Source organism: Microcebus murinus, chromosome 2 (assembly GCF_040939455.1).
Source record: "Microcebus murinus isolate Inina chromosome 2, M.murinus_Inina_mat1.0, whole genome shotgun sequence".
NCBI lineage: Eukaryota > Metazoa > Chordata > Mammalia > Primates > Cheirogaleidae > Microcebus > Microcebus murinus.
Window position 1 is genome coordinate 80,526,460 of NC_134105.1, and position 12,396 is coordinate 80,538,855.

The 12,396-nt window shown below is 37.0% G+C and overlaps 1 protein-coding gene across 2 annotated transcripts in view; it reads right to left on the minus strand.

The window, feature by feature from the left end:
- The window catches only part of FRRS1 (ferric chelate reductase 1), a 46,049-nt gene that overhangs the window by 26,195 nt on the left and 7,458 nt on the right, over positions 1–12,396 (minus strand). For both annotated transcript variants that reach the window (XM_075999882.1, XM_012748630.3), the window contains exons 2-6: positions 11,481–11,676; positions 10,187–10,323; positions 6,135–6,229; positions 4,915–5,062; positions 2,346–2,528 (exon numbers count right to left, since the gene is read on the minus strand). In XM_075999882.1, the coding sequence (XP_075855997.1) occupies positions 2,346–2,528; positions 4,915–5,062; positions 6,135–6,229; positions 10,187–10,323; positions 11,481–11,676 (759 nt within the window). The remainder of the gene's footprint in view (positions 1–2,345; positions 2,529–4,914; positions 5,063–6,134; positions 6,230–10,186; positions 10,324–11,480; positions 11,677–12,396) is intronic.

Genomic DNA, 12,396 nt, shown 5'->3' on the forward strand with positions numbered 1-12,396 from the left:
ACAATCTAGAACAGAAATAACTGGCCTACCTGTAAGCTACTCATCACCACACTCAAGGCAGTGGCAGTGTCTTTCCCTCTTGCTTACAGATTTTATGTGACCAGTGGAAGGAAATGTTTTAGTATACAACAGCAAGAACTTTGGCTATAAAGTGGCTAGAATCAGTCAAGATTTTTTTAATGACTAGAACATATATCTAAATGAATGCTGTCCCTTAGAGATGAACCCCAATGAATCTATACATTTATTCAACAAGTTGGTCCTTTTTTGGACTCATTTTCAGAATTTCCTTCATAGCTAATTTTATCATGTTCACACAACAACAAGCCCTACCACCACTTTTCATTATTACTTTATAGTCACTTTTTTTTTTTTGAGACAGAGTCTCACTTTGTTGCCCAGGCTAGAGTTAGTGTCGTGGCGTCAGCCTAGCTCACAGCAACCTCAAACTCCTGGGCTCAGGCGATCCTCCTGCCTCAGCCTCCCAAGTAGCTGGGACTACAGGCATGCGCCACCAGGCCCGGCTAATTTTTTCTTTATATATTAGTTGGCCAATTAATTTCTTTCTATTTATAGTAGAGACAGGGTCTCGCTCTTGCTCAGGCTGGTTTCGAACTCCTGACCTTGAGCAATCCACCCGCCTCAGCCTCCCAGAGAGCTAGGATTACAGGCATGAGCCACCTCGCCCGGCCCACATTTTATTTTTAATCCTGTCTCATGATTTACCTTACACATCAAACTTGATTCATTTTCGCCAGCACTGAGAACATCCAAAAGAATACACTACAGGACTAACGGCAATTGCAAAAGGGAAGTGAGGAAAATGTTTTGAGCAATTGCAGCGTCATCTGAGTGTGTATAAAATTTCCCATAAAAGCAATATTGATGCTGGGCGCGGTGGCTCACGCCTGTAATCCTAACACCCTGGGAGGCTGAGCCGGGCAAATTGCTCAAGGTCAGGAGTTTGAAACCAGCCTGAGCAAGAGCGAGACCCCTTCTCTACTGTAAATAGAAAGAAATTAATTGACCAACTAATATATATAGAAAAAATTAGCCAGGCATGGTGGCGCATGCTTGTAGTCCCAGCTACTCGGGAGGCTGAGGCAGCAGGATTGCTTGAGCCCAGGAGTTTGAGGTTGCTGTGAGCTAGGCTGACGCCACGGCACTCACTCTAGCCTGGGCAACAAAGCGAGACTCTGTCTCAAAAAAAAAAAAAACAGAGCAATATTGAAGGGGAAAGATTCATAATTTTTCTTAATTTTTTAAAGCACATGACATATCTTATAGCTCATAGATTTAATTTATATCCTTTGTTTAATGACAGAGGATAGCAAGTGCATTCTAGAGGTATATAGTAAAATATATAGGTCATCTACACATACTAAAATGGCATGCCCCTAAAAAAAGTTGCTTCAGCTTTCTATGATACTTGCAGCCACCCAGAGTGCACTTTCAGGGGAAGCATTATTTCCTGTATCGTGGCCATGTCACACTTCCTTTTCTATTTTTGAAATGTGATTCCCTAAAGAAGTGGTACTAAGTTTAAATCCTGATAGGAATAAAACTCAAGAAAAGACTCTTTGCCTCTGCTAATGTGGAAATAAGGAGCTTTCTCCATCTGTGGTCATCCCCAGCCTCCCAACACCAACTCTGCTTAAACAAGACTTACATATGTTCTGGCCCCAAACTCTTCTTCCTGCTCCCTGGGAAACTGGGGTGCTTATGCAGGCCCTGGTCTTCCACACCACAGCACAAGGCTGCCACCTACAGGATCATTTAATCCTTTCGGCACTACCCAGGGAGAGCAAGACTCCACTTAAAACAAATGCTGCTTTCTGCAGATCTGACAAAGGAGCCTACTGTAATACATTTTGCCTGGATATACAGGTTTAATTCTCTATTTGGGAAATGAACTGAAGACTACTAAAATCGGACACCGAGAGCAGGAGCACATGCTTTAGTTCTGGCCACCTGAGTAAACAGCTATGATTTGAAAGGCATTACATGAAACATGACATTTTATGCAGAGCGATTTTTTTTAACTGAGCTTCCTGCTTTATCGCAAAGAGATAGACATAAAATGGCAAATCCACTGGAAATAAAATGATTTTCCTAACTTTATTTAGGACAGTCTGTTCTTGGAAGTATATAATTGCCTAACTGTTAAAATCATAAAATATTCAGAGCTGTTTAACTTGGAATCTGTTCTAAGTTACTTTCTCTTTTCTCATTCTACCCTTAAGTATGATCATTTCATTCTGGAACAAACAGCTTATCTATATTGATCAGAGCTCACTCCAGTGACTGTCCTTTTATTACCACTTATGCAAGTGAGAGGTACAAACCATCCATCGGTCATGAGACAGTGCAAAGGATAAATAGCCTTTACTAGGACCACTCATTTCAACCATCACTGATTGGTCATCTCTTGTGAAGGACAAGAAGATACAGGCAGCCTCCTTCTCTGGGTCACAGTTCAAAGGACTTCTAATACAGAACTTCTTGTTCCCACAGTCCAAGGCACTGAACTAGAAAAATGGCAGGGAAAAAAATCTTAATTATCGAAGAAGCAGTTCATTGTCAATGACAGAAGAGCCACTATCTTCAAGTATGGGTTTTAATGAGAATATCTTTTCATAATAAGGATTCAAATAAGAAAACAAAAGGCATATCCTAAAAATTAGAAATGATCAGAGCAATAGTTAAACGTTTTGAACTTTTAAACTTCATTAATTTTAATTAAAGTTTGGAAAACATAACACTAGTTGGACTGTAATCGTGCAAGAGTATTAAGGTTCCTTTAATACACAAAACATTTCACATTCAGCATGTTCTGAAGCAAAGTTTCTGGTAAATTTTAAGAAACGTCTTAGGGAGTATTTAAGTCCCTGATACTTAATTGACATTGATATTCTTGCATAAAGGGTTTCCTCTAGTTCTCAAAGATGAAATCTTTAAAAAGTAAGCAATCAAACCTTTACCAAGTTATTATATTTAGATTTTGGATTCTGCTTCTACAATTCAGATTCAAATTTGATACTAAAATAAGAAAAAATGGCTCCCCAGATATACGCCACCACTCCAAATAATAGTAATGATTTACTGGAGGGAGAAACAAGCAACAATCTACAGTGATCTAATCCAGATCTTCTTGATAAGGAACATAAGAGGAAGAGTCTTTTAAAAGGATCATCTCTGCAATTTGACAAAGTAAATGAGCACCTTTGTAGAATGGGCAGTGACAGGACTTTTCAGAAGAGACCTAAACATTATGTAACTAGATTTAATGGAAATGTCAAGACAAAGCATAGTAGAGTGAAGAGAACAAGTCACTAGAAGATAGGAAACTTAAACTTTGTTCTCTGCTCTCTGCTTCACTCCATCACATTTGCCAAAGAATTCATTCTCTCAGGATCCCTTTCCCTTCAACTATACAACAAGAAAACTGAAAGAAAGAGACCCTGAGGTTTCTTCTAGCTCTAAAAATGGTATAATCCTATGACTCTCAATGAACTTTCCTATAATTAGAGATTATAAACTTGGCGCAGAGACACAATACAAGCTCCAATAAGAGCTAATGCCTTTTATGCGAATATATGGAAAGACAACAGTAAACAGATTTCTACTGGGAAGCTCAGGTCCAAACTGACTATTTATTCCCCTAAAGCAGCTTTTAATTAAATAAGCAATAAGACTAAAGCTAATAAGACTAAACTGAGAGCTAGCACAAATAACAGATCTAATTGTATGGTCAAACAAAAGTGTAGCATTCATAATAATGTAATCAAATATAATGTCCATGTATTATAAAATGTAAACAAGAAAGGAAACAAAGTAAGACATTACACAGGAGCAAAGTGCTTTACTTAGCCTTCTTTATGTGAACAAAGAGGTATGAAAGGATAATAAAGCAAAGAAAAAAGAGAAGGAACTAATGTTTACTGAATATCTATTAAGTGCAAAGCAGAGTTAGAAAACTGACATTCATTATTTTGTTTAATTCTTACAGTTATACTGTGCTAACATCATTATTTCTCATTCTATTGGTGAATAAATTGAGACTTTGAAAATTAAGTAATTCATCCAAAGACACATAAAAATCAGACAAGTCAGTATTTAGGCCCACATTTGTTCTTTCAACTGTTACAACCTGCCTCAAGACTTTTCTTATTATATTCACTTCTGAATTAAGAATTCTAATTTATCAGAATTTCCTGCAGTAAAACCCTTCTTCCTAATGTTTCTAATATGCATTACCCTATCCAAAATATGCTTTGTCAATCGCAATTCTTTTGATTCAGAGGGCCTAAATGGAATTCTAGCTGATGAGTTTGCAAGAGATTTTCTGTGGTTCAGCATATAGAATTCTCTAGTACTCTTTGACCTTAATGAAATGACATCTAAGAGTTATATCATCACTTCAAGAACCTCCTCCAAATCTTATCTAAATTTAGCTTAAGCTCCCTCCCCATTTTTGATATTTGGCTATATGAAACAGAGAAAGAGAGAAAGCTGTTTCTTCACCAGATTTATTTTGAAATGAAAATATATCCACTACTAGCACAGACTACATGTGAATGCCATAACCACACCTTGAACATGCAGGGTCATGACCATTCCCTCTAGTCTAACCTTTAAGTCATAATGTTGCAATGAGAATTTCCTTCAGATTCCCAAAAACTTCCTACCACAACCCAGTACAGCTAGTTCTCTTTGCACTTTGCCAAGCACAGAATCACAATTTCCAACCACAAATATACCTCTTTGCTCACATAGAAAAAACTAAGTAAAGCATTTTACTTTTATGTAATGTCTTATTTTCCTTCTCTTCTACATTTTATAACATATAGACATTATATTTGATTACATGTTATTTTAGATTGCATTTAGTAAAGCTATAAAAATGTTACTTACTGATTTCGTTAAGTGGGAAACTGGAGACAGTGTTGGCAAAGGTACTATTGTAGCTTTAGGTGTTGTAAAAGGAAGTACATTTGGCTGTGAAATGACAGGACCAGGAATCTTCACCCAGTAGATTTTATATTTCTCCACAACTGTGACCCTGAAATGCAATATCAGTGAGATTAGAACCCTGATTATGGCCCACCACAATCAAATCAAAGCTTTAAAGGGGAAAAAAAAAAAAAAAGGAAATGAACTAGGAACACATGACTGAGTATCTAACAGTACTACCGATTTTGTTTCAGGCGAATCTCTAATGACTCTCTTCTGCCCCATTGCTAGATGACATCTTACTGCTTTCTCTTCCTCTATCCCTCTCTTTTCTTACTTGTCTGTTCTTTGCACATATTCACAACAGCCATGAATGCCAGACCCAGAGACTAAACTCCAGATTTCTACTCCCTGCATATAAAGAACATACTACTCCTCGTTTCATAGCACACTATTCGAATTCTTCAAAATGGCATGTGTAGCAAACTACAGCAGGAAACTATATAGAGCCTACATAAATAACCATCAGCTCTCACTGGGCTCTCACACACACCCCTTTTTCACATTCCACCTAACGCACAGGTGCAAAGCTATGTTACCGTGTGCTGGGAACCTGTGAACAAAGTGAATCAGAAAACAGAGACATGACAGGATAGCAACCACACACCCCTACCCTTAAAATATATGTCTGTAACACCACCCAGGAACCATTACATGGCTTTATGACATTCCATTTCCCTTTGCATGCAGGATTAATGAAGAAGTACCATTTTATTCTACTGAATTTCATAATTTTTAGGAACATACAGGGTCTTACTTTTCAGACAAGCTAATCTGAGAGTCATAACACCGCAAAAAAGTCATCCAAATTTCAGGACTTTTATTTGTATCCTCACACAAAAAGACTCAAGTATTAATTGATGGCTCTTATTAGTATTAAGGCAGTACAATACTTCAGTCACTCAACAAATGTCTATTATATAAAAAAAAAAAAATGTCTATTATATGCCTGCTAGGTACCAGGTCCTGTGCTAGGTGCTGGCTATATACCGGTAGGAGGGGGAAAAGCATTGGTGGTGTCATTACTATAACCTGTGCAGATGAATTTCCAGTAGGTATGAAAATGATACACTACTATGGTTTCAATTACACTAGTTCCAGTTGTAAACTCTTATACTCACAGAAACTGTATGTGATTCGGGGCACTGCTTGGAGCATTCCAGTAGACTTTAATTTCTGTTTTTTTGGATGCACTTGTATGACTCACAGCTGATCCCTGAAATAAAAAGGAAAAGAACTATACCATTCACTTACTCAATAGCTCAGCAAGGCTGGAACTGCTATCATCTTGCAAAGTAATTTATCAATGCATGACCTTGGCATTCCCGTGAAGACTATTTAGAACAAGGACACAGATACTCAATAAATAATAGGTTGATTGGTTAACAACAGATTAGCAGCTGGTTCTGTGAATAAATTAGAGTCAGCAGAAATTTAAGAACTGAAGAGTCATGAATACTGAGTGTGTTAATACTAGATAGAGCCTGCTCATTATTTCATTATCCTTCCATTAATATATACACATAGAATGCAAAAGAGTCATCAAAAGAAAAAGATTGATCATGCCTCCAAACATGTAGTATATTTTAGTAATTGCTTTCTCTTGAACAATCCTGTTTCCTAGCTTCATGCATCTGGCAAACTCCTACTCATTCTTTGAGGCCTCACTTGAAGACCATCTTCTCTGAGAAGCTCTCCCCCAATTCCCTCCAGCCCGTGTATGCTTCTAACCAAAGTTATCACACTGTTCTATGTATCTGTCTGTCCTATGTCCAGATGTCCTATTTAAGTGTAAGGCTAGGAGTTCTTTAAAGAACAAGAGTAAATCTTGTCTATCATCATATCCCTCGCAACTAGGGCAATTTGTGATATAATAGATTAAATGGATGAATAAATAAATGAATGACAAAAATTAGACCTCTGTCACACTCTAGAGCTAGATGTTTAATATTCAAACCCTTCAAAAATCGATATAATAAGAGTAAATACACCATAAAACATCACAAGCCATAAACTCTTCAAACTACTGCCCTACCTTTTCTATGATGTTGATGTGTACAATATATTATGAGTAGTAAAATTAAGAGAAAAGTCTAGGCATTGCAAATCTATCTAAATGTCTACAACACATGGTTTATGTCATCGTTCATCTTGCAACCTTCATCACCACCCTGTAGTGAGAAGACAAAATAAAGCCAAAAAAGAGCACTTACAAACTACAGTTGGCCCTTGAACAGCACAGGTTTAAACTGCATGGGTCCACTCATATGTGGATTTTTTATTTCAATAAATATATTGAAAAATTTTTTGGAGATTTGTGGGAATTTGAAAGAATTCACAAACTTCATAGCCTAGAAATATTGAAAAAATTAAGAAAAAGGTATGTCATGAATACATAAAACATATGCAGATACTAGTCTATTTTATCATTTACTGCCATAAAATATACACAAATCTATTATAAAAACTTAAAAATTTATCAAAACTTACAACACACACAAATACACGGCACCACTTGCAGTCAAGAGAAATGTAAACAAACGTAAATATGTAAGATTAAATCATAACTGCATATAAAATGAACTGTAATATATACTGCACTACTATACTAATTTCATAGCCACCTGTTGCTATTGCAGTGAGCTCAAGTGTTGCAAGTATTCGCTTAAAACTCCATGTGATGCTAATCACCTCCATGTGAGCCATTCCTCTTGCCAGTAAATTGCATATCATGATCTCTTGTGGTTCTTGTATATTTTTTATCATGTTTAATGCAATACTGTAAACTTTGAAGAACACCATGGGGCACACACGAAGTGCCACACTGATTATGCTGGAAGTGTAAGAAGCAGAGAAAACTCATGACATTACAGGAAAAAGATGAATTCCTTGATATGTACCATTGATTGAAGTCTGCAGCTATTGTTGTCCACTATTCCAAGATAAATGAATTCAGCATAAAGACCATTGTAAAAAAGAAAAGAAAATTTGTGGAGTTCTCACTGCAGCTATGCCAGCACACACTAAAACCTTGTACTTTTTGCAAAATACCTTTTTGTCTCATATTAAAAATGCAGCTCTTAAGTGGGTGCAGGATTGCTATAAAAAAAAGGCATACTTATAGCCTCTAATATGATTCAAGAAAAAGTGAAGTCATTATACAATAACTAAAAACAAAAGGAAGGTGAAAGACCTAACGCTGGAGAATTTAATACCAGTAAAGGATGGTTTGATACTTTTAGGAAGAGGTTTGGCTTTAAAAACAAATGTCAAAATAACAGGAAAAGCAGCTGCTGCTGACCAAAGGGCAGGAGACGAAGTTTCCAGATGCCATTAAGAAAGTCATGGAGGAGAAAGGATATCTGCCTGAACAGGTTTTTAAGGCAGACAAAAGTGCCCTCTTCTGTAAAAAAAAAAAAAAAAAAAAAAAAAAAAATGCCACAAAGGACATTTATTAGCAAGGGAGAGAAGCAAGCACCAGAATTTAAGCCAGGAAAGGATAAACTAAATCTACTGTTTTGTGCCAATGTAGTTGGGTTTATGATAAGCACTGCCCTTATCTATAAAGCTGCTAACCCCTAAGTCTTGAAGGGAAAAGATGAACACCAGCTACCCATCTTTAGGTTGTACAATGAAAAAGCTTGGACAACAAGACTTTTTCTGGATTGGTTCCAACAATGCTTTGCCCCTGAAATCAGGAAGCAACCTTGCTAGTAAGGAACTGCCTTTTAAAGTTCTTTTGATATTAGCCAATGCTCCTGGCCACCCAGAACCCCATGATTTCAACACCAAAGATGCAAAAGTTATCCACTTGCCCCCAAACACAATGACTCTAATTCAGCCTCTGGATCCCCGATCATAAGGACCTTTAAGGCTCATTACACATGGTACTTTATGGAAGAGAACCTTGATAGAAAGAACATCATCCCAGTCTGGAAGGATTACACCACTGAAGATATCATTGCTATAGAAAAAGCTGTGAAAGCCATCAAACCCAAAATGATAAATTCCTGCTGGACAAAAAAGAAATGTATCAAGATGTTTTGCATGACTTCATAGGTTTTATGACCACACCACAGGAATTAACAGAAGACAACTTGATGGAGAAGAGTGCTTCCAAACCAGTGCCAGGCAATGAGAAAGAAGATGTAGAAGAATCAATGCCAGAAAACAAATTGACTTTAGACAATCTGGCAAAAGCGTTCTGATTATTTGAGACTGCTTTGACTTCTTTTACAACATGGACCTTTCTATGATTCTGGCAACTGAAACTAAAGCAAACAGTGGAAGAAGGATTGGTACTGTATAGCAACGTTTTCAGAGAAATGAAAAAGCAAAAATGTCAGACAGAAATTATGACATATTTCCATAAAGTTACACTGAGTGTGCCTGCCTCTCCTGCCTCCCTTCCTGCCTCCTCCACCTCTTCTAACCCTGAGACAATAAGACCAACCCTGGCCGGGCGTGGTGGCTCATGCCTGTAATCCTAGCACTTTGGGAGGCCGAGGCGGGCGGATTGCTCAAGGTCAGGAGTTCGAAACCATCCTGAGCGAGACCCCGTCTCTACCAAAAATAGAAATAAATTAATTGACCACCAATTAAAAATATATATACAAAAAATTAGCCGGGCATGGTGGCGCATGCCTGTAGTCCCAGCTACTCGGGAGGCTAAGGCAGTAGGATCGCTGAGCCCCAGAGATTGAGGTTGCTGTGAGCCAGGCTGACGCCACGGCACTCACTCTAGCCTGGGCAACAAAGTGAGACTCTGTCTCAAAAAAAAAAAAATAAGACCAACCCCTCCTCTTCCTCCAGCCTATTCAAGAACACAAGACAAGTGAAGACGAGAATGAAGACCTTTACGATTATCCACTTCCACTTAAATAAATATATTCTCTCTTCCTTATGAAAAACATTTTCTTAATAATGTTTTATTTTCTCTAGCTTACTTTATTGTAAGAATATAGGATGTAGTACATATAAGATACAAAATATGCATTAATAGACTATTTATGTTATGGGTAAGGCTTCCGGTCAACAGTAGGCTATTAGTAGTTAAGTTTTAGGGGGAGTCAAAAGTTACATGCAGATTTTCAACTATGTAGAGGAAGGCAGGGAGCAGGGGGCCTGCACCCCTACCCCCTGCATGGTTCAAGGGTCAACTTTGAACACAAACCTGTATGTCTTCACAGGTCAAAAGTTGTGACACTTGACTGTCAATCAATGTGAAGGAGCCAACAGGAAGACCACTCAAATCCTCAGCATCACGAGCTTCTAGGAGAAAGCCTTTAAATGGTTGCCCTGACAAAGTAACTGAGAAACAGACAAAAACATAAGTTAAAAGATTTAACAATATCCCAAAAAGGAATATGTAGAGGAATGTTTAGAGAAGGTACATCACAGTTAGAATCAAGTGTTCATATGCGAAACTATGCCTGGAGAGAAAAGAATAGAAATCATCTTACAGATAAAGAAGTTCTAACTTATGCTCCATAGGACCTTCACTCCATGAGATATTAATAATCCTTCCACAGAGGGAGGAAAAAAGTAGGTGATGGTCAAGGGGCAGTCCATAGGGTTAAATTAGTTTGGAAAATGCTAGACGAAAGTAAATAACTTGTTTCTTTACTGCATATCCCTTAGGGTGTTTAATATCCCACTGTGCAGTGTGAAACTCTAAGAGGTATGTTATATATCACACAGGGTATTCCAAGTTTATTTCTCCATACACGCTTTTTGTTGGAGAGTACCTGTTAATATTTTGTATTTCTAGAGTTGTGAAAAATAAAGTTTGCAAAATGCTGTCATAGATATACCTTTAACCAGGGGTCCTCAAACTTTTTAAACAGGGGGCCAGTTCACTGTCCCTCAGACCGTTGGAGGGCTGGACTATAGTTTAAAAAAACTATGAACAAATTCCTATGCACACTGCACATATCTTATTTTGAAGTAAAAAAAAAAAACAAGCAAAAACACCCACATGTGGCCCGCGGGCCATAGTTTGAGGATGTCTGCCTTTAACAATCAGTCTATAGTTTGCCAGAAGGATCAGGGAAACCTAAGATTACATTATGTCAAGAAAGACAAGGATTTATTATAATTTAAACATGATAAAATAAACTTTCTTTCAAGCGACAGAACCACTGCAAAAAAAAAAAAAGAAATAAGAAATAAAATAAATTTTCTTTTTCTCTTCTATTAAGGTAATAGTACTGATAAAGATATATTAAGTAACGATAAAAACTTATTTAAAAACTTGTTCTGAATGGGTTTCTGAATAGGTTTACATGCAACTTAAGTAATACAGTCATCTGTAATAGTTAAAGAAAAAATAATAAGTATAATATGACAGTATCTTATAAAAACAAGTCAATAGATTTAAGTAAAATAGTCCAAATCCAATAATCATAAAGATTTAATGAATAGTAAAAAAGTGAAACTCAAAACATAAATTAATTCCAGCACAGTACCTTCAATCTGATCTCCTGGTCTGAATGTATTCTGACTCACTGAAATATTGTGAACAGGAACAGACTGTGGACTATAACCATGTTCAGGAATCATTCCACGGCATGACTGTGTTACTCTTCCATTGGGATAATTAGCCACAGAACTAACACGCAACAGAATTATGAAGGCACTGAGTATAAATCCAGGAACTGCCATCTCAAAAAGAAGATTAAGAGCACATTATTTTCAGATGTAAATTAAATAAAATAGAAAAGCTTTAATACCACAAGACTATAATTCTACACAACTACTTGCTTTCAATATTTAGGTAACATATTCGCAAAATACGTAATAAAAAAGAATGTGATATGTAAAGTCTGACCTAGCTTTGAATCTCAGCTCTACCAATTACCAACTATGAGACTTTGGGCAAATCACTTAAGCCTCCATTTCCTTAACCTGAAAAATGAGGAAACTAAGATCCTCCTTTCAAATAAATTTTTTTAATTTCAATATGTGAAGGTGGTACAAAAGTTTTTGTCACATGGATGAGAGAAAGAAACAAATGAAACAATCAAGAGCTTCTGAAAAAAATCTATAGCATAAGACAGGCATCCTCAAACTATGGCCCACAGGCCATATGTGGGTATTTTTGCCCGTTTGTTTTTTTACTTCGAAATAAGATATGTGCAGTGTGCACAGGAATTTGTTCATAGTTTTTTTCACACTATAGTCCGGCCCTCCAACAGTTTGAGGGACAGTGAACTGGCCCCCTGTTTAAAAAGTTTGAGGACCCCCGGCAGAAGAGAAGCAGAAGATTTCTTTGGAGACTCAGAGGAAAAGCATAACTTTGAAAATGGTTGACTACTATAGGAAACAGAATATTTAAGAAAATGACTGCTAAAGAGCAGAGCAGTACAGGATTTTTCTTATTCC